The sequence below is a fragment of the Struthio camelus genome, chromosome W (genome assembly GCF_040807025.1).
Source record: "Struthio camelus isolate bStrCam1 chromosome W, bStrCam1.hap1, whole genome shotgun sequence".
Taxonomy (NCBI): Eukaryota; Metazoa; Chordata; class Aves; order Struthioniformes; family Struthionidae; genus Struthio; species Struthio camelus.
The window spans coordinates 667,931-688,875 of NC_090981.1; the positions used below are offsets into that span (position 1 = coordinate 667,931).

At 44.0% G+C, this 20,945-nt stretch overlaps 1 protein-coding gene across 5 annotated transcripts in view; it reads left to right on the plus strand.

Moving 5' to 3' along the window:
* The window catches only part of LOC104140391 (UV excision repair protein RAD23 homolog B-like), a 42,214-nt gene extending 22,337 nt beyond the window's left edge, over positions 1-19,877 (plus strand). For 4 of the 5 annotated variants that reach the window (XM_068925556.1, XM_068925559.1, XM_068925558.1 and 1 more), the window contains 6 exons: positions 2,647-2,702; positions 4,699-4,826; positions 5,463-5,583; positions 9,654-9,781; positions 10,189-10,371; positions 11,480-19,877. In XM_068925556.1, coding sequence (XP_068781657.1) covers positions 2,647-2,702; positions 4,699-4,826; positions 5,463-5,583; positions 9,654-9,781; positions 10,189-10,371; positions 11,480-11,593 — 730 coding nt within the window. In that variant the 3' untranslated portion in view covers positions 11,594-19,877. The remainder of the gene's footprint in view (positions 1-2,646; positions 2,703-4,698; positions 4,827-5,462; positions 5,584-9,653; positions 9,782-10,188; positions 10,372-11,479) is intronic. The other variant, XR_011137447.1, reaches the window with a different exon arrangement.
* The last annotated feature ends 1,068 nt before the right edge of the window (positions 19,878-20,945 follow it).

Sequence of the window (20,945 nt, forward strand, 5' to 3'; positions counted from 1 at the left end):
AACTTGTGTATGCTTCCTTTTTATGTTTGAGTTGAGTCAGGAGCTCCTTGTTCATCCATGCAGGCCTCCTGCCACCTTTGCTTGACTTACTGATCATTGGGATGGACCATTCATGAGCTTGGAGGAGGTGATCCTTGAAAATCAACCACCTCTCTTAGACCCCTCTTCTCTCCACGGCTGTCTCCCATGGGATTCTTCCAAGCACGTCCATGAAGAGGCTGAAGCCTGCTCTCCTGAAGGCCAGGGTTGTGATCCTGTGTTTTGCCTGCTTCCTCCTCTCAGGATCCTGAACTCCACCATCTTATGGTCACTGCAGCCAAGGCTGCCCCCAGCCTTCACATCCTCAACCAGCCCTTCCTTGTTTGTAAGTATCGGGTCCAGCAGATAGTCCTCTTGTCAGCTCATCAATCACCTATCTTAGGAAGCTATCATCAGTGCATTCCAGAAACTTCCTGGATTGCTTGTGCCCTGCTGTGTTGTCCCTCCAGCAGATATCAGGGTGGTTAAAATCCCTTATGAGGACCAGGGCTCACAAATGTGAGGCTTCTTCCAGTTGTCTGAAGAAGGCCTCATCTACTCCTTCCTGATCAGGCAGTCTGTAGCAGACACCCACCACAATGTCACCCACGTTGGTCTACCCTCTAATCCTAACCCATAAACCCTTGACTGGCTCATTCAGCCCCAGGCAGAGCTCCATATATTCCAGCTGCTCTCTCACATAAGGGTGACTTGCCTTCCTGGCCTGTCCTTCCTAAAGAACCTGTATCCATCCATTGCAGCACTCCAGTTGTGTGAGCTATCCCACCATGCTTCTGTGTATGTGCATTAGTGTACAGGCACTTCAGAGAGGCACCCAATCATGCTGATTTCCCCCCAAAAAAATGTGAGAGCTTCTCCCATAACGCTTTCCTCTTGGCACTTTCTCGTTTGTGTGCATATGCTTGGGGTGGGCCCCCTTCTGCCCTGTTTTGTTGTTTTCAAGGTCTCTCTTGTCCATATCACCCTTTGCTTTCCAATCCGGTCCACCACTTCCTCATTTGGTATCTCATCATCTCCCTCCCCCATTGTTCCTAGTTTAAAGCTCTCCTCACTAGGTTGGCCAGCCTGTTGGCAAAGATGCTTTTGCCCCACTTAGTCAGGTGTATCTCATCTCTTCCTAGCAGTCCTCAAAGAGGGTCCAGTGGTGGTAAAAGCCAGATCCCTGTTGTTGACACCAGCTGCACAACCAGGTGTTGACCTGTAGGATCCACCCACTCCTCCTCAAGTCCTTCTCCCTCACTGGCAGGCTTGAGGAGAAAACCACTTGGGCCCCCATACCCTTGACCCTCACCCCTAGAGCCATGTAGTCACTCTTGATTATGCTCCAGGTTACTTCAGCATTATCATTGGTGCCCATGTGGAAGAACAGCAGGGGGTAACAGTCCAAGGGCCAAAAAAGCCTTAGCAACCTCTCTGTAACATCCTGGATCTGAGCCCCTGACAAGCAGCAAATCTCCCTAGTCAGCAGATCAGGTTGGTAGATGGGGGCCTCTGTCCCCCTGTAGCACGGAGTCTCCCACTACTATCATTTGCTGCTTCTTCCTGGTGCTGCTGCATGGTTCAGGCTCAGCTAGCTCAGATGTTTCACTAGACAGAGCTTCCTGCCTCTTGTTTGCTACCAGAGCACTAAACCTATTCCATAAGTGGAGCAGGAACCTTCCTCCTGGTGCCAGAAGTCACAAGCTTCCAGCCTTCGCCATCAAGTGAGTCCCAACCTGATGAGCACAGACTCTGCCTGCCCTTTCTTCAGTACAGTTAGGGGTTCGTGCTCTTTTCTCTGCAGGGTCTCTGAGAAGATCTGGTTAATCTTTTTTTCATCATCTCTGATGTTGTGCAATCTGCTGACCTCCTCCCACAGCTCCTTTACTTGACAACATAGATCCTCCACCAGCACACACGTCCTGCAGGCAAGGACACTATCTCCCCCAGCCTCAGCAAGAGGCCTCAGGCATTCCCTGCAGCCTGAGACCTGCAGAGCTGCATCCTTCCTTGGGGGCTCTGTTTGAGTCAAAGCCTCTGATGTGCCAGGGATAGTTGCTCCAGTTGGTGCTGGGGACCGTGCCCTGTGGCACATCACCACCATTGCTGAGCATGTGTAAATTGCACTTGGCCATTTCTGGCCTCCTTCTATGCACAAACTGTTGTGTCTGTTAGCTGTGTTCTAGGCTCAGCAGTTATCTAGGGCTCTCCCTAGCACCTGCTGAAAGGGTGTTTGACCCTCCCTAATCAGGAGCCTGCTGAAAGGACCCTTTAATCAAGAACAGCTGAAAGGGCTTCTTAGAAGCTGCTAGAGCTTACCAGAAGTCATAGCTTCCTGAAGCTATCCTTTCCCAGCAACAGCAAGCACCCTTGAGTTTCTAGGATTTCCTCTGATGATCCCAGAAGATCAAGATCTCAAAGTAGAGCCCAGAAACTGTTGTGCAAACTGCTGCCTCTGTTGGCTGTGCTCTCACATTAAGTCTTAGAGAGACAGTTCCTTTATAAAAGGGTATTGGTTTTACAGAAACAGAAGGGGTTACCTACAGAGTTATAGTTGCTGCTTCTGTTTAGCAAAACAGTTTTCCAGAGTTTTGTAACTAATATTGCACTTTTTTTTCCTTATTGCAGTACAACAGGTGATGCTTCTCAATCAAATCTTTTTGAAGATGCTATAAGTGCACTTGGTAAGTGCCATTTTTAATGTAGTCACTGCTTCAGTGCAGCAGAAACAAATGAAGGATGAGCAGATGTTGACATTCTCTACTACATCTGTTATTCCTAAAGTTATAATCAAAGCACTCTTCTCCAAGAACTAAAGTTGTCATAGCAGAACTGACATCAGGAACTTATTTACTGAAAAACATTTCACTTTATATGGAGTTATTACATGAAAAGAAAGATGAAAGTTTTCTTCCCTCTGTTGAAGTGGCTTGGATAGAAGAGTAACAGATATTTGCATATATTTTTCTCTTCACCTCTGCTCCCCAATTAAAAAGTTTGATAAAAAGTTTGGCTTGATATATATATTTTTAATTTGTTCCAGCTTTGACAGTACTGTCAAAGTATATACCAGGTAAATTTAGTTTGCAGTTAGATGAATTCATTTAGACAGCCTCCAAATGCTTATAACCAGTTCCCTTTTGGTTCTGACAATTTAAATACCTTTGCTTCTCAGTGAAATGAACCAGGTAAAAATAATGTGGTGTAATTCAATTGTGAATAGACCTTGTTGTTTGGAAAAATATATATATTTTTTGAATCTGAATTTCTGTCCTCCAGTCTTGCTGATGCAGCTGTTTATGGGATTGCTTAACAAACCCTAGACTCCAATTACTAAAATGGCCTGGGGGAGTTTTGAGAGGGTAGCAAACTGCAGCACAGAAATTAGGAGGGGGAGGGGGATGTTTTCTTCTCTAAGTAAACATTAAACTGTATCTTTTGAGCAAATACCTAAACTGATTGAAAGAAAGATTTGCACTTACATATGTTTATAGGAGGTCTATGTGGGTGTATTGAAGGCAGATTTTATGATAAATAGCAGTTGGGAGCAGTAAACCTTAACCTGGATGGGCAGTAGCCACTAGATTTAGTTATAGTAGATGTTGTAACGTAGTGATTTAGACTGTTTATCACCTGAACTGCCTCTCTGCCTTTTTTTAGCTAACACCTCTCAAGTCAAGAATCCTTTTATGTGTCATAAGTGACTGCTAGTGCCAAACATGCTACAGGCTTCATTACTCCTTTGTAACACTTAAGTGGTTGAAATGTGAATATCTGTGATGAACACTTGACTACTGACCAACAAGTTAAAATAAATTGGTAGTCTTAGTTCAATAGTTACCTTCAGGGTTGAATAAAATAAATACTTTTCTTGGTGTGCAGCAAAAGAGAGAGATGCATCCTATTCAATGCAAATGATCTTGGGTTTGTTAGTGTTAAAGAGTAGCTGAATCAGGCACCCTGACAGAGGCAAGGCTGCTGCAGCTCCGTGCCCCCAGGTCCAACTAGTAGCAGGGCTGAGCATGTATTCCCAGTAGGCACATGCACAAATACATGTATATGATACATGTGGCCGGGCCTCACAGATCAACACACTCGGCACTCATACAAACACAAACAGCACCAACAGCCTCATCCTGTTCCCCTCTCTGGCTGGTCAGGAGGAAGGTCCATTAGTGGGACATATATATGCATATGTACAACGTGGATCCCTCCAGCAGCTGGGCTTGGACACTCAGCCTACTCAGTACCTGACCCCTGGATCCCTGGTCTCCCCAGTTGCTGGCGCCTGGGCATACGAGCCCCCAAGGCCCACAGCCCCACTCCAGCTGCTGGTACAGACCACCCCCCCACACACACACACTGTGGTTCCCCCAGTAACTGGGCTTAGACACTCAGTCTACCCAGTAACTGGTCCCTGGATCCTCTTGTCTCCCTGCTTCTGGGCACCCAGGCATAAGAGCCACTCCCTGTGGCTCCCCTCCAGCTCTCTCCCTATCTCCCACCCTGCTCTCCTCCCCCCCCCCCCCCCCCCCCCCCCAGCCACACTCTCCTCGTGCTCTCTTCCCCCTTTCCCCCGTTTTCTTTAATCTCAAGCGAATGCCTCAAATTTAGGGTAAAAGTGGCATTTCTAAATTAAAACTTGTGCTCCTTTTCTCCTGTAAAATGGTGATCTTCTAGTGACAGGTCAGTCCTATGAAAATATGGTGAGTGAGATCATGTCAATGGGTTATGAACGGGAACAAGTAATTGCAGCACTGAGAGCCAGCTTCAACAATCCTGACAGAGCAGTGGAATACCTCTTAATGGTGAGCAGCTTATTTTATCTAGATTTTTGTTTCACTTTTTTCCTCATTACAGAGGAATTTTAACTTTGATTTACTTGATATTTTGAACATTGCACAATCTGTAAGAGGAATATAAGTTCATAAAGGAACAGTAACTATAAGGGCATCTGGAAGGCCTGAGGTATGGATTTTTGAGAATCCTACTGTTTTAGAGGAAATATTAAAGTCATCTTAGCTGCTTCTATCACTTTTTTGCTTTTATTATATACATAATCATACAAATCAACATAGAAAGTATGACTAGTTTGAATCTCATGCTGTAACTGTCTATGGCCAGCTCAAAGAATGATTCTTAAAATTTGTAACCTCTCAGTAACAATAGCCACTGCATTTTTCTACTAGTATCTATAACATTACAAGGGCATTTTTAACCTTTAGGTTCATCTTTGTTACTCATCATGTTCAGTGTTCTCATTAACATATTTATTGGACAGCAAGATTTGTATTTCTAGTTCTAGTTTCTCCTGCTTGTTTCCTAGGCTGTGCACTTCATATTCACAGTGAAAGCATTACGCTTCATTCTGTGAATTAAACAGTATGTGCAGTAAAACAAATATTTTTGAGCATGCTGTAAATAAAAACGTGATTTGTGACTAGGGTATCCCTGGAGATAATCAGGCTTTGGCTGATCCCCCTCACACGGCTAGCACTGTTTCTCAGTCTTCAGCAGCGGCGGCAGCAGCAGCATCTACAACAATGACTACTAGCTCTTCAGGAGGTAAGAGAGATTGTGTTTGAGAGGAGCTGATAAACATATGCACCTAAGCATTCTGTGCTTCAGTGACTTTAAATCAGTTCACCCAGGGGTTGTGAACTGATTTAAGTGAATCGGATAAGAGCAGTAAAATGAAAAGTGTTGTCTTGCCAGGAAGAAATCTACTTGTGTGGGTGTGTCTGTAATACTGCTTCTAACTTCTAATGTTGCTGTGATCCTGCCCTGCTTCTGTGATCCAGTATTTCAGGTTAAACTTAAAACCATACATAAGGATGGTTTTGGTTAACACCCCCCATCCCCACCTCATGCCCTGGCTTCTTAATGTTTTGGCTCAGTGTGGGACTTGCTGAGTGTGAATATTAATGCAGTGATCATTTGGGAGGAGGGGGAAAGCATGTGATAAAGGCAATCAGGTATAGTGCCTGAGGGATCCATTCAGGAACCACTCTGCAGTGCACCTCATAGAGTGGAATAGTGCCTGCCCTCAGAGAACTTAGTTTAAGAAAGAACAAATGAATACATGAAGGAAGCATGATGCATGGTTAGGAAAAACCTTAGTTAATGTATGTCACAAAGAATTGCCAAAACTTAAATCCTGATAGAGACTAAAGCGTTTGATGTACTCCATGAGTAGAGAATGTGCTATTTCAACACAGCAGAAAATGCCCTTAATTTAAGGTGATTTCTAATCAACTAAGAAATGTCAGAGAGCCAAGACTGAATTGAGAGAGAGTGATCTAATACAGAGGATGTGCCAACAATAGAGTTCTAAAGATGGATGTATGTCTCCAGATGACATTACCCAGAGATGAGGGATGAAAAGAAAAGTGCAGGGAATCGACAGAGCCCTGTGAGATCTGGAAAAAGCTGGCTGAGAAGAAGCAACACTAACTTTGGTAGAAAGGATTCTTTGTTAAAGCTGCAGAATGAGTCAGTGTGAGGAAGTAAACTCTTTTTTCACCAGTGCAGGTCTTTTGACCACTTACATGTGAGATCAGTTAAGCTATCAAATGTCAGAGAAGAGTAAGATGGGGGCTGCCCCATGAGGTAAGGCAATATGGGAGCTGAGGGTGACCCCCAGCACAGGCAGGGACAGTGTGCCATCACCAACACAGTGCAGTCCCACCGTAGCTGAGCAGAGCTGGGTTAGTGGCAGTGAAAGGTTCTGTTGACAGTTCAGTGATCATCAGACACATGGGAGGTGATGAGTCAGGTCTAAGGTCATAGAATCATAATTTAGGTTGGAAGGAACCTCCAGAGGTCATCTAGTCCAACCCCCTGCGCAAAACAGGTCTAATTAGATCAGGTTGCTCAGGTCAAGCCTTGAACTCTTCCAAGGGCAGGAAATTCCACAAACTCTCTGGGCCGCTTGTTCCAGTATTTAACCACCCTCACGGTAAAAAGTTTTTCCTTAATATCTAATTGGAATTTCCCATGTTCCAACTTGTGCCTGTTGCCTCTCATCCTATCTATGTGCGCTTCCAAGAAGAGCCTGGCTCCATCTTCTCTGTATCCTCCAATCAGATAGTTCTAGACAGCAACAAGGTCTCCCCTCAGCCTTCTCTTCTCCAGACTGAACAGGCCCAGTTTTCTCAGCCTCTTCTCGTATGACGTGCTCCAGGCCACTGACCAGCTTGGTGGCTGGACTCACTCCAGTATGTCAATATCCTTCTTGTAGTGGGGAGCCCAAAACTGGACACACTTCTCCAGATGCAGTCTCACAAGTGCTGAATAGGGAGGAAGGATCACTTCCCTGTACCTGCTGGTTATACTGGCTAATACAGCCCAGGATGCAGTTGGCCTTCTTGGCTGCAAGGGCACACTGCTGACTTCTGTTCAACTTGTCCTCAAGGACCTCCAGATCCTTTTCTGCAGAGCTGCTTCTTAGCTAGTTGGTCTCAGCCTGTCTTATTGCATGGTGTTATTTCATCCCAGATGCAAGATCTTGCACTTGCAATTCTTGAAACTGATGAGGTTCCTACCAGCCCATTTCTCCAGCCTGTCCAGGTCCCTCTGAATGGCAGCCCTGCCTTTCAGCATATTGATCATCTCCCCCCCTAGCCAATTTGGTGTCATCTGCAAACTTGCTGAGAGTGCACTCTGTCCTATCATCCAGGTCAATAATGAAGACATTAAGAAGTATTGATCCCACTATCGATCCCTGAGGGATGCCACTAGTTACTGGCCCCTAGCTGGACTTCGCACCATTGATCACAGCTCTTTGATAAGGTGGGTGGACAATTGGCAGGACTGCCAGACTCATTCATTTGTCCATCCCATATCCCACTAATTTGGTGATTGTGAGACTGTCAAAGGCCTTCCTAAAGTCAAGGTATACAATATCCACTCCTCCCCCTGTCCACAGCACCAGTCACCTCATCATAGAAAGTAATGAGGTTGGTCAGGCTTGATTTGCCCTCCGTTAACCCATGTTGGCTGTTTGCAATCACCTTGTCCTTTGTGTGTTTAGAAATGGCTTCTAAGAGGATTTGCTCCATAACCTTCCCAGGGACTGAGGTGAGGTCGACTAGCCTGCAGTTCCCTAGACCTTCCTTCTTGAAGATAGGTGTGACATCTGCCTTTTTCCATTCATCAAGATCCTCCCCTCCATTGCCACAACCCTTCAAATATAATAGAGAGCAGCCTCACACTGGCATCAGTCAGCTCCCTCAGCACCCTTGGATGCATTCCATCTGGTTCCATGGACTTGTGTATGTCCAAGTGGGTTAAGTGATCCCTAACTTTTTTCCTCTACTGTGGGTACTGCTTCACTCCCCCGTACTCTGCTAGGAAATCCAGGGACCTGGAAGACCTGAGGACAAGCCTTACCAGTGAAAACTGAGGCAAAAAAGGCATTGAGTACCTCAGCCTTTTCCATGTCCCTTGTCACTAGGTCTCCTGCCCCACTGAGCAATAGGCCCATGCTCTCCTTAGCCTTTCTTTTGCTGCCGATGTCCTTGTAAAAACATTTATTGTTGCCCTTCACTTGCCTTGGTAGTTTCAACTCCAGCTGAGCTTTGGCTTTCCTGACTCCATTCCTACATGAGCAGGCAGTGTCTTTGTATTCCTCCCAAGTAGCCTGTCCCTGCTTTTGCCTTCTGTGCGCTTCCTTTTTGTTTGAGCTCTGTCAGGAGCTCCATGTGCACCCATGCTGGCCTTCAGCCATACTTGCTCAACTTCCTACACATTGGAGTGGGCCCTTTTTGTGCTTTGAGGAGGCTGTCCATGAAGATTAACCAGCTCTCCTGGGCCCCTTTGTCCTCCTGGGCAGTTTCCCATGGGATCCTGCCAAGCAGGTCCCTGTAGATACTAACATCTCTCTTCTGAAGGCCAGGGTTGTAATTCTGCTGTTTGTCTTGCTCACTCCTCTCAGGATTTTAAGCTCCACTATCTCATGGTCACTGCAGCCAAGGCTGCCCTTGACCTTCAAATCATCCAACAGTTCTTCCTTGTTTGCGAGTAGCAGGTCCAGCAGAGCATCTCCCCTAGTTGGTTCATCAATCACCTGTATCAATAAATCATTTTGAATACATCCAAAAGTTTCCTGGATTGCTTGCACCCAGCCATATTGCCCTTCCAGCAGATATCAGGATGGTTAAAGTCCACTCTATAATTTGTATAAAGAGGGTCAATCCAGGAAGTCCAGTGAGCGAGTCAGGGTTAGCTGGAAACAGGCCTATCTATAGCATATCTCAGACAAGGACTGACTTCCCAGGCCTGAACTTAAATGGAGCTCCTGGGCCATGGGCAGAGGGTGTGTGGCTGGGGGGTCCTAGGTGAGGCTGGTCAGGACAATTAAAATCAATTGGTGCACTCATGGCCTTGACATCCTTCTTAGTCTGCAGATGATGCTATGATACTGAGTATTTGGAAAACTTGAGTTAGTTTGAAAGGAATTTTGCAGTGAATTTAAATGAGAATTTAAGCTTTTCTTCAAATGAAATCATATACCTTCTTTACTTTCTAACTTGACACTGAAAATGCTGTATTTTATCTACATTTATATGGTAGATCTTTATTTCATAGAAGTCTTGGTAACTTGCTTTTTAAAAACGTACATCTCTGCTTTTCAGGACATCCACTTGAATTTTTACGAAATCAGCCTCAGTTTCAGCAGATGAGACAAATTATTCAGCAAAATCCTTCTTTGTTGCCAGCATTGCTACAACAGATAGGACGGGAAAACCCTCAACTATTGCAGGTGATTTTTTAAGTGTCATAAAATAATGTTGTTAACATTGATGTGACTTCAGGAAAAAAAGGGAGATGTTGATGTTAACTAGGATAACATGTTAGCAGCAGTTTGCAACATGCTATTGTCTTTTCAGTAGATGTTGCTGTCCAGGGCATGTTTTCTATTACGTCTAAAAACAATGCCTTAATGACTGGTGTAGAGGGCATCAGGAAGAGGAAGAGTCACTGCAACTGGACTTAACCATGAAACTGTATTTCTTCTGATTAGCTAGATTTAATCACTCTTCTTTGAATGCTTTTAGCTTGTTCTCTTGACTACTCAGTTCACCAAAAATTAAAACTGTTAGTCACCTATTGGCAGAACTAAACATTAATTCAGTGTGTTGCTTCCTTTTGTTCTCCCATGCACCACAGCAAATCAGCCAACACCAGGAGCATTTTATTCATATGTTGAATGAGCCAGTTCAAGAGTCCAGTCAAGGTGGAGGAGGAGGAGGTGGTAGTGGCGCCAGTGGTAGTGAAGGAGTAGCAGAAGCTGGAAGTGGTCACATGAACTACATTCAAGTAACACCTCAGGAAAAAGAAGCTATAGAGAGGGTGAGCCTTCCTCCTTTGAAATGTTATATGGCTGCTGCCCTAGGGTCTTAATTCCAAGGTTTGTGCATGATTAAGATGTGCCATGTATAAAGCTATGTTCAGATAGCTTGTTAATAACTCTTAGGTTTACCCTGTAATGTTTGACAGCTGCTATAGTCCTCATCTGTTCCAAAACCCCACAAGGAGTGCAGTATGCTCTCCCCTTCCTCAAAGGTCTATCTCAAAACTTGAGTGCCCTACATGATGCTACTACTGATATATATGTGCTGTTTGGAAGTGTGAGACTAAAACTCATAATGGTTGATAAGGGATAACAGGATCTAGTTTCTCACAGAGTTGATCTGGTATATACATAGTATTTTGCAGGTGCTCTGAGGTTTTTAAGGAAATCTTCAGAAAAAGACACTTTACTGACTTGCGTTTGGCTAAAACAAAGATGGGTTTATAGAGTGTCTAAGTGAAATGAGTTTAGTCTATTCTTGGCACAGTAACAAGCCCTTGTCTTATATTCTGATTTCCCCATTGTCATAATGTCAGAAGATGTTAGTCCCCACACTTCCGAACAATGGACTATTATCAATTTATTTCTCATGGCTGTACCTTTGTTATCAAACTTCTGAAAATGAAAGCCTATTGGAGCAGTTAAAAGTATGGCTTAATGTGGTGATCTGGGCTACCTACCAGTGATCTGCAAATCGCAGACTGGGAGTTGTTGCTCCAGGCCCCTTTTGTTAAAAATACTGAACTGTTGTATTCATGGTTTAAAATGTGCTTTGTTTCAGGTTAATTTTGTCTGCAGCAGTGCAATGTGGTTATTTTGTAATGTTGCTGTGACCCAGGTCTGTTTTAGTAATTTACTGTGGCGGTGAAAGCAAAGTGACGTTAAGTGCTTTGCTAAACTCATTCAAGTCATGTTTTCAAGTGAGAACTTAATTGTGGTTACTAGGCTACTCCTTCTTGGTATTCTTTATTTGCTAAAGACTGAATTAAGCCATTTTTAGTTTGTGGAAATAAACACTGTTTAGCTCAAGCGGAATCTTGGGTTATTAAACACACAAGGAATCTTAATGTATGAACTGTGTTTTCTAAATGTGTTTCTCTTCTTCAGCTAAAGGCATTAGGGTTTCCTGAAGGACTTGTGATACAAGCATATTTTGCTTGTGAGAAGAACGAAAACTTGGCTGCCAACTTTCTTCTACAACAGAACTTTGATGAAGATTGAAAAGGAGAGACTTTAATCTCATACTTCATGCCAGTGCATTACAATAACATTCACTGGATTGTCTGAGATATTTGGGCTCCCATTCACAATATTTGGTGTGGGGGGTATAGGAAATGGAGCAAGGAAAAATACAAGCATGTCTACTTTAAATTGGCAAACGTGGAAAATCACACAATTTAAAATAACATACAGTCAAAAATCAGCTTCTGTAGATATTTAGTTCCTTCTATAAACTGTAGGTTAACTGTTTTCTAGGTTTTCACTCTAACTATACTAGTTTAAGAAAATTAGTTTAATGCCCTGCTTCATGGTTGGTTGTGGGTTTTTTTTGGGAGAGGGGTGGGGTTAGGGGGGAGGTTAACTTAACACTGGTATTGGAGTCTACAATCTGTATTTCATGGCAACACTGGATAATGGCTTTGTGAAATTTAAAAGATCTGAGCAAGTGTAAATGCCAAAATATAGGTGGTAATTTTGCTGCTTCAGATAAATTACTGCAAGAAGCCCATTTTTCATATTTAATATTGAGTTAAACTGAATTCCTTCAAATGAAAATCCATTACTGATTAAAAAAAATTTCTTGATCATTAAGTGAGGCCTCCTTCTAGCATGATTTGAGAAGCTGTATGCATACAAGCAAGCTTATTTTCTTCTTTGCATTTCTTATTTTGGGGAAAAATGATAGCTATCTATTGTTTACTTCAATGTTATTTTGCAGTAAAGACTTTTCTAAAAACAACTAGTGCATATTTAGTTATTTAGTTTTAATGTATTCACTCTTGGGGCGTTTTTGCCAGTAAAGGAAATGTAAGCTTTCTTTTTTTCTGTTCTAGTGAGAGACTATTATCAAGTCAAATTTCACTTTCCTACTTTTCTGTTAAAGTTAGTCCAACAAATACAGCTGGAAGCATCTCAGAACTAGGTGTCTAATATTTGTAATACCCTAAACTTTGTTTTCATTGTTGGGAACACATGACCATTCTGAAGCTCTTGGCATTATATTGTTCTTGAATAGATGGTACTGTTCCAGAGAGTTATCTTCAGTAAGGATATTGTATGGTTAAATTACTTTGTGAGGAAGAGAAGTTTGGAACTTGAGAATTAAGCAGTCAAGTTATTGCATCCCAGCAGATTATGCACACCTACTTTTCTTTCTATTAAAAATAAGCCCTAACTGTAGAGCTCTGAGCATTATTTCTTGGTGCCTCTCTGTCATTTATTTTGTATAATTAACAGATAATTTAACAATTGTTCCTTTTGGTATGTTTTGGTTTAAAACTAACGGACAAAATTGTCTCTATAGTGTGGGGGATGAAAACAAATCCTAGCTTCTCTGAAGAGTCTTTTGTACAGCACTTCCTGAACGCAGCTTGGGGATGTTTTGAGCTTATGTTGTCATATTCCAGTGAACTTCCCTGTCTTGTCCATGTAAATAAAGCCATTACTTTTTGTCCGTAAAAGCAACTTTGATTTGGCTCTAGAATACTGAAGAAAATTATTAATATTTTTAGTTGTACAACCCTGAATTGTAGAAAGATTTTCTGCATGGAATATGTAGAAGTAGATTTAATTGCTACTTATTCTCAAAGAACAAGTTATGTAGCTCAGAAAACAAGGTAGGGAGGGAGAAATAGTGAAACATTTCTCTTGGTGTTTCATTTCTTCATTGGCTGACTTTTTTTTTTTTTAATCGAATAAAATAATGGAACATAATAGAGCCTTTTGTGGCTCCTCTGTAGCTTTAAGCATCTGTGATGGTCTTTAGATGTTTTGTATTTTAATCATTCAAATTTTATTCTTTAACATTTCATAGGTGCAGAATGTCCAAGTGCTAAATAGTACAACCATGTTTATCAGTACAAGTTATATGATGCTGCTAAATACAAAGTAACACTTTCATAATGATTGCGTTCTACGCAAGTTTAATATTAAACGCTTACAGACAATACACTTTAGATAAACAACTAAGCAGGAATATTGGTATATTTATGGCATTGCAAGATATAGATTAATGATGTAATGTTCTGCAGGCAAAAAAGGGCTAATAATTGCCTGTAAAAATAATATCTTCCAGATGATTGAAAAATGCTAATTTGATCTAAGCATCCTTTACTACATAGCTCATACCTAGCTGAAAGAAAAGCTTTTGGTTTGTGGGAGTCCTCTGTACAAATCAAATTGTCTGCTCCTAAAAATAATTAATTCTCCATCAAAAGGATGGAGAATAAAGCAATGGCTGTGAATATTCCTATTCTGATTCCTTCAATTTTGATCCTAAAGAGTTTGCTCATTATAAATGCTTTTGGATTATACTAATTTTATCTTCGTAGAATTTTTCTTTGCAAAAAAGCAAGTAGCTTTGGTCATTTATAACTTTGTACATTGGATGACTGAGGGGTTTATAGTTGCTGTGGTTGAAGCCTTACTGATGAAAATAGGTATATTACTTCGTTATCAATGGAATGCTTGCTGTATGCTTCTGCTGGTCTGACCTCTAATGAAGAGCAGGTTCTTGGATTGATATGCTAGCAAAAAACTGTATCTGGCCAACAGTAGGATACTTGTTGGGGAGTACCATGCATTTCTTCATAGTTGCAGCCCCTCAAAAAAAAAAAAAAAGAATATGTGGTAGTCTCATAGTGTTAAGTAGGAGTAAATGTGACCTAAAGAAGTTGTTCAGATATGATGCTCCCCATTGCTTACCAGCTATTGCCCTAGGAACAGGAAGTGTTTGTATAGATAAATGTTCTTCAACTTTTTTGCAACAGATCTTCAGGGGCTTGGGGGGCTATTTCCTAAAGGCTCTCTGAAGAGTAGCTAAGAAAAGCAACTGTTTTTTCTTTAAATTTTGTTATATTAGGGTTCTCACTTATACTTGAAAACTTTCAGGTGTTTTTATATTGAAATGGGTGAAAACTACTGAAAATTCTTTGTTTTCCTCTCATGCTATTCATGATGAACTTCTCAGTGGGGGGAACATCATATTCTGAAAGTTGCATCAATTCTATGTGTATGGGAAAATGCAGCAGAATGTGGAGGAGATAGGCGATGGAAGCTAGCCAGACCGTTCCGTGGGAAAAGGAGCTTCTACAGGGCATGCTGGTCCATAGTCACGTGGCTGAGCCTGTGCCAGTGTGGCGCTGCACCTGGGCTTTGAATCGAGATGAGTGATGAGCTCAATATGCTTGCTGCACATGTGTGTAGTCCATAAAAACCTCACACAGTGCCCCCCGAGGTGTTCCTCGCCCTGGACCGACGCTCAGTGGTGCCAGGGACTCTCCCGCTCCATCATTGCCTCGATCGGGAAATCGCTGGGGAACCCCTGCTTAGACGCAGAGGTAATAAACGCTCAGTATCGACCCTAGTGTGCCTTGTGTTTGTGTATCTGTCCCTGCCGGGAGTCCAGGCGGTGCCCCCGCCTTACCCTTACAGTTGGCGTAGTCGGCAGGAGACACAAACGACAATGCTGTGGCCGAGAAGAGCCAAGGGGGAGGGAGAGAGCCAAGGAGGGGCTGCTCGCCTGCGGCTGCCAGGATGGCCCCAGACTGAGCAGTCACGGCTGGTAGCCACATTGCTTGCCACTCTGGCAGTCCCCAAGGACTGGCCAGAGTTGGCGCGGGGGAAAATGTTACCCTGAAGGTGGTTGAATCCACTTTACAGGATATGCCCTTCCGCGCCACTTAAGAAGTGGTTCAGGAGCTAGCTGAACAATTAGGGTGGGCACTGCTGATGGGCATTTGAGCCTTAGATAATGAGGTATCATCTTTGCAGCAAAGAGTAAAAGATCTGGAGAAGGAGAATGGAGAGTTGCATGATGCACAGGTGTTGATTATGACCCAAGCTGAAAAGAGTCAGGAATTAACCCATAGGGTAGAGTGATTGGCTTTTCGAGTGGCTAACAAATGCCGTGCGTGCTATGGTAAAGCCCCAGCTACAGTGGCCCAGGTGTGAGCAATGATAACTAGACCCTCCTGGGACCCTGAGGAGTGGGATGGTACTATTTGGAGCACTTCATCTGACTCGGAGGTTGAATTTGGATTAGAAGGAGAACTGGCTACTCCCCAGGTCCGACCTCTTGTGCAATTGAAGTGGGAGAGGCAAGTAGATGGGAATACAGTGGAGCAATCTCGGATGTATACCCCCAAGGAATTGCATGAGTTTTTAACTACTTTCCAGCAGCAGCCCGGGGAGTCTTTGTGAGCCTGGTTAGTGAGGGCATGGGATGCAGGTACCAGATCACTTATTCTCTTAAGAGAGGAGCTGAATTTAATGAGCCCCTTATCAACTGATGCTCAAGTACAGTATTATCTTACCCAATTAACTTCTGCGCAGGATGAGGCAGGGAATGTTATTGAAGCTCCAACATTATGTCAATGGTTATGCACTGCTGTGGTGGGTGCTTACCCATCCACAGGTGATTTAGCTGCTACAGTGGGAGCGTGGCGTACTTTTGAGGAAGGGATTAATGCGTTGCGGCAGCTCGGGGTAGCTATTGGGTGAGCAGATGGAGACAGATAGGAAGGTGTGGAAATAACGCGGCAGATGAAAACCCAATTATTAAAGGGGGCATCAAGTGCCTTAAAGCCGTTACTACTTGGCACAGTAATGCCTGCAGCTGGGACAGTAGGGGCGTTGGTAAACAATATAAGGGATTTGGCACTTGTTGGTGGACCAGATACTAAGGAAGTGAGAGCAGCTTGGAATTCCAAGGTGAGAAAATTGGCAGGGACTATTAAATTGAGTGGAAAGGGACCGAGGAGGCAGATGTGGACTGCTTTGCTGCAGGCAGGGGTATTATGTGATGAGATAGATGGTCTTTCTACTGCTGACTTGTTTAAGCGGTGGCAGCAGTTACCTGCGAATCAGCAATATCGGACACAGCCTACCGCCCCACCCGCCCCAGCCACAGCCTGGAAACCGCCAGCCAAAAGACAGTGAGGGGGAGGCAGGTTCCCTGCAATACGAGTGCCAGTTGCGGCTTGCCATCGGGGGGGGGGGACCGACACCCTTATGTACTGGAGGAGAAATTGCTGTGCGTGCTTTAGCAGATACTGGGGCAGAAGTTTCCGCATTACATCGCGTGGTAGCTCTGGGGAAGGCCACTACCCACACGTGTGGGTTGGGAGGATCGGCCACCCCAGCAGTACGGGCTGTAGTTACATTAGCAATTGGAAAAATCCCCCCCATTTTCTACCCCTGTTTTATTAGCACCGATTCATGAGTATATCTTGGGGATCGACGTTCTACTGGGCAGAGATATTCAGACCCTGCAAGGATTGTTCTCCTTTGGAAAAAGTCCTGCGTTACCACAGTTGCGATCCATCACTTTGATTAGAGGGTATCCAAAATGGGACACCCCCCCCCCCGTGGATTTACCGGTTCCCCCCACTGTGGTGCAAGTGAAGCAATATAGGATGCCTGGTGGGGAAAAGGAGATTCAGGAAACTCTAGATGCTTTATTGCATACCCAAATCATACGCCCTGCCCTGTCGGCTTTCAGTAGTCCTATTTGGCCTGTTCGGAAGCCTGATGGTTCATGGCGTATGACTGTGGATTATAGGGAGCTAAATAAAGTTGCCCCACCATTAGCGGCCGTAGTACCTGACATAGTAACTCCACTAGAAGGAGTGGGGAAACATCTGCAGGAATGGCGAGCTGTCATTGAGCTGGTGAATGTATTTTTCTCCATCGCTATATCCCCACAATCACACGCTCAAGTCGTGTTTACATGGGAAAACAAGCAATATATGTTTCAAGTCCTTCCTCAGGGCTATAAACAGCCCCACGATTTGCCACCAGATGGTCACAGCTGATCTCCCTTCTCCCCCTTGCAGGAGGTACCATCCATCATTATAGTGATGATATTTTGATAACGGGCCCTTCTAAAGAACGAGTCCATGAACAGCTATTGTTACTAGTACAGACTCTACAGTACAGTGAACCCTAAGAAGGTGCAGGGGCCGGACATTAGTGTGCAATTCCTAGGGATAGTCTGGAGGGGGCAGACAAAAGCTGTCCCTGAGAAAGTGCGCAATACTATGGAGGCATGGAGCTGGAGGTACCGGTTATGGGGGATACTGTGTCTTGGGGGTTGTGGCGACAACATGCCCATGCAAGGCGGGAACCTATAGGTTTCTGGTCCCGTTCCCTGCAAGGGGCCACAGCAAATTACACACCTCTGGGAAAACAGCTTTTGGCTGTGGTGTGGGCTTTGCAGGATACCAAACGAGTTACAGGACGTGACCCGGTGACTGTACACACCCCCATCCCCATCCAGGCATGGGTGACTGACGATACAGTCAGGGCCCATGTAGGGGTGGCCCAAGGTGCAACTCAATGGAAATGGAAACACTATTTACAAGCCCGGTTTAGGGGAGGGAGCTTTCACCAGCACATACGGTCGCATCAAGCGAGGCGAACAACCCTTTGCAACCTGGCAAGTGGATTATGTAGGCCCGTTGCCCCCCTCACAGGGGCGAAAGTATATATTACCTGCTGCAGACACTTACATAGGCCTTATGTATGCATAGCCTACCTCCCATGCGAATCAACCCATTACTGTCGTGGGGCTTAGAGCAGCTCATGTATACTTATGGTATACCAAAAGAAATACAGAGTGACCAAGGTACCCACTTTGCCAGCCATGTAGTACAAGAATGGGCAAAGGACTTGGGGATCACCTGGGTCTTGCATATACTGTACCACCTTCAAGCTATTGGATTAAGAGAGAGAATGAAGGGCCTGCTGAAGGAACAAATTTGGAAACTTACCACCACGCAGACATTAAGGGGGTGGGTGAGCATGCTCCCCCAAGCGCTGTTTATGCTTAACAACGGGCGTGTGGGAATGCTTCCTCCCTACGAGCGAGTACAAGCCAAAGCAACCCTAGCAATCCCTGCTCGGATATCTGTAACGGAAGGGGGAATTGCCCCCCGCCTGCTCACCTCCGGGGAGGTAGAAGTCTATGCACCCGAGCAACTGATGATTACTGAACAAAGAGTTAGCAGCTTACATTTGAGACTTGACTGCCCTTCACCGTGTGTATGGCTGTTTACACCTTTAATACCTGTTCAAATAGCCCCACTCTTATTGACCTCTCCTCAAGATTTCTCTTCCAGGTATCCGTATCCACGCCAGTGGATGTCTCGCAGGGAGCACCAATGCTGCGAGGAATTCTGATGCACAGTGCCGGAGTGCCTCAAGTTCAGCAAACACCCTCAGTACACTCTCTAGCCAGTGTGTGGATACTAACTCCTCAGAAGGCAAAATGGCCTGGCACTGTTTTAGCAGATGGTCCAGGAGCCACTGCTCGAGTTCTTCCTGATGGCGATACCATGCCTTTCTATCTTCCCATCAACAGGTGAGCACGCCAGCAGCTGTAAGTTCCTGTTGGAGCGTTGCCTCTTGCTGACCATGACAGATGCCATTGACCTACAAGACCATCCAGCTTGCCATGTAAATATATGGATGTGGCTCGCACAAAGATCAGCTAACCTCTCTGCTTTCTGTATTGCAGGAGGACGATCAGTGGATGATGTCTTAACTACGTGTTACATAGGTGTACCGACTCCACTCGCGGTATTGCAGAGTTACACTTTCCTAAAAAATTTTTGATATTTCTGTTACTCCCATGAATTTATATGATTTGGGTATTGTTTCCCAAAAGCTGACACCTTGGACTTACTCTTTTTGTATAGCTAACCTATCTAAAGCAGATATTTGCTTTTGCTTTGTAAATGCTACCTCTGTTCTGCGGAATGTAAGCAATACCCAGTTAATTTGTAATGACACTATGAATATTGCCTATGCGTCTGCTCACCTGATGCTACCACTAGGATGGTTCCTTCTGTGGGGCACTACAGCATAAACATATGTACCGGCCAACACCACAGGTGGCCCATGCACTGTGGGTCGTGTTACTTTTGAGCATCCTTCCCTTTATGATGGAGCAGCGAAGGACCCCAGGGCATGTCCTGGATGCCACTTGTAACCCCCCATATAAGTTTATTTTCTCATGCAGAAGCCTTAGGCCTATTGTTAAGCCTGGTTGGGATCCTGGGGGTGGTGGCGCATAATTATAAAGAGTTAGAGCATGTGGCCTGTGCTTTAGCTCAAGGCTTAAATTGGACATTTAGAGCCATTGCCTCTTTAAATAAAGAGTTGGGAGCAGTACGGCAAGGAACACTGCAAAGTCATCTAGTGATCGACTATCTCCTACTGTGACATAATCATGGATATTATGATGGGTAAATGCGCTCAGCCGCAGAGGTAATAAACGCTCAGTATTGACCCTAGTGTGCCTTGTGTTTGTGTACCTGTCCCTGCCGGAAGTCCAGGTGTTCCCTCCACCTTACCCTTACACTATGGTTTGTTTATTCCTACGTCCTCTATGCTGTTGCATTTTAAACACTGTAGTTTAACCTTATCCCTAATCCAAAATCCTCTCATAAATCTAGCCAAAACCCAAAAATTGGATTGATATACTGTAACCTTACTACTCACAACAGAAGAGAATGTTTTTAGAAACATGGGGTAACAACACATCAAGGCAACAATGAAATCACAAGAACATGCCAGCATTTCTGCATGTTGTCTCCTAGATCTATTGCAAGATATAAGCTAGGTGGCTTATCTCTACCAATATGGTCCTGCTTAAAAAGTGAGTTGAAATAAAGCCAAATGATTTTTTTTTTGAACTGGAAGTCACCTTGTTATGACCTGAACTGCTCTTTGTGCCTTTGTGAAATTACCTTGTTTGAGGTAAGGGGCATGGGTGATCCATCTAGACAGTGCATTTTATAGTTATAGTATTGTTTTGGGTTTTTTTTTTTTTTGTATCAATCAGTTTACTAATTAGGTGTAACATATTGATTTCCCCTGTGGAAATGCAGGATTAATAATGCAAAGTTCATTTTGACAAGTAATTAATGGGATTATGCAACATCATCATATTTTCAGGATTTAATACAGGTATGACCAGGTCATTGATTAAACTGTAGCCTGCAGGAAGATGCCAAGGAAACAGCCAAATATACTTGGTTTTTATCTTAACCCTGCTGCTCATTTGAGATTATCAAAATGCATGAAATATGGCACTAAATCATGAGGTGTGTTGTGGATGTTCTTTTGTAATTCCTGTAAGGGAATGGCTTATTACTAAATGAGGACATACCTATTGTTTTTTTCTTTCCATGCTCTCATTTCCCAGACCCCCAAGAAACTGGAGCATTCCCCTACACTGGAAAGATTGTGGCCCACTGGTGCACAAGTACCAAGTATTTAAAGTACACAGAAGGCCATTTTCTACACCTAGTTAAACTAAACGTGCTGTGTTCATATCCAGGTCACTGTT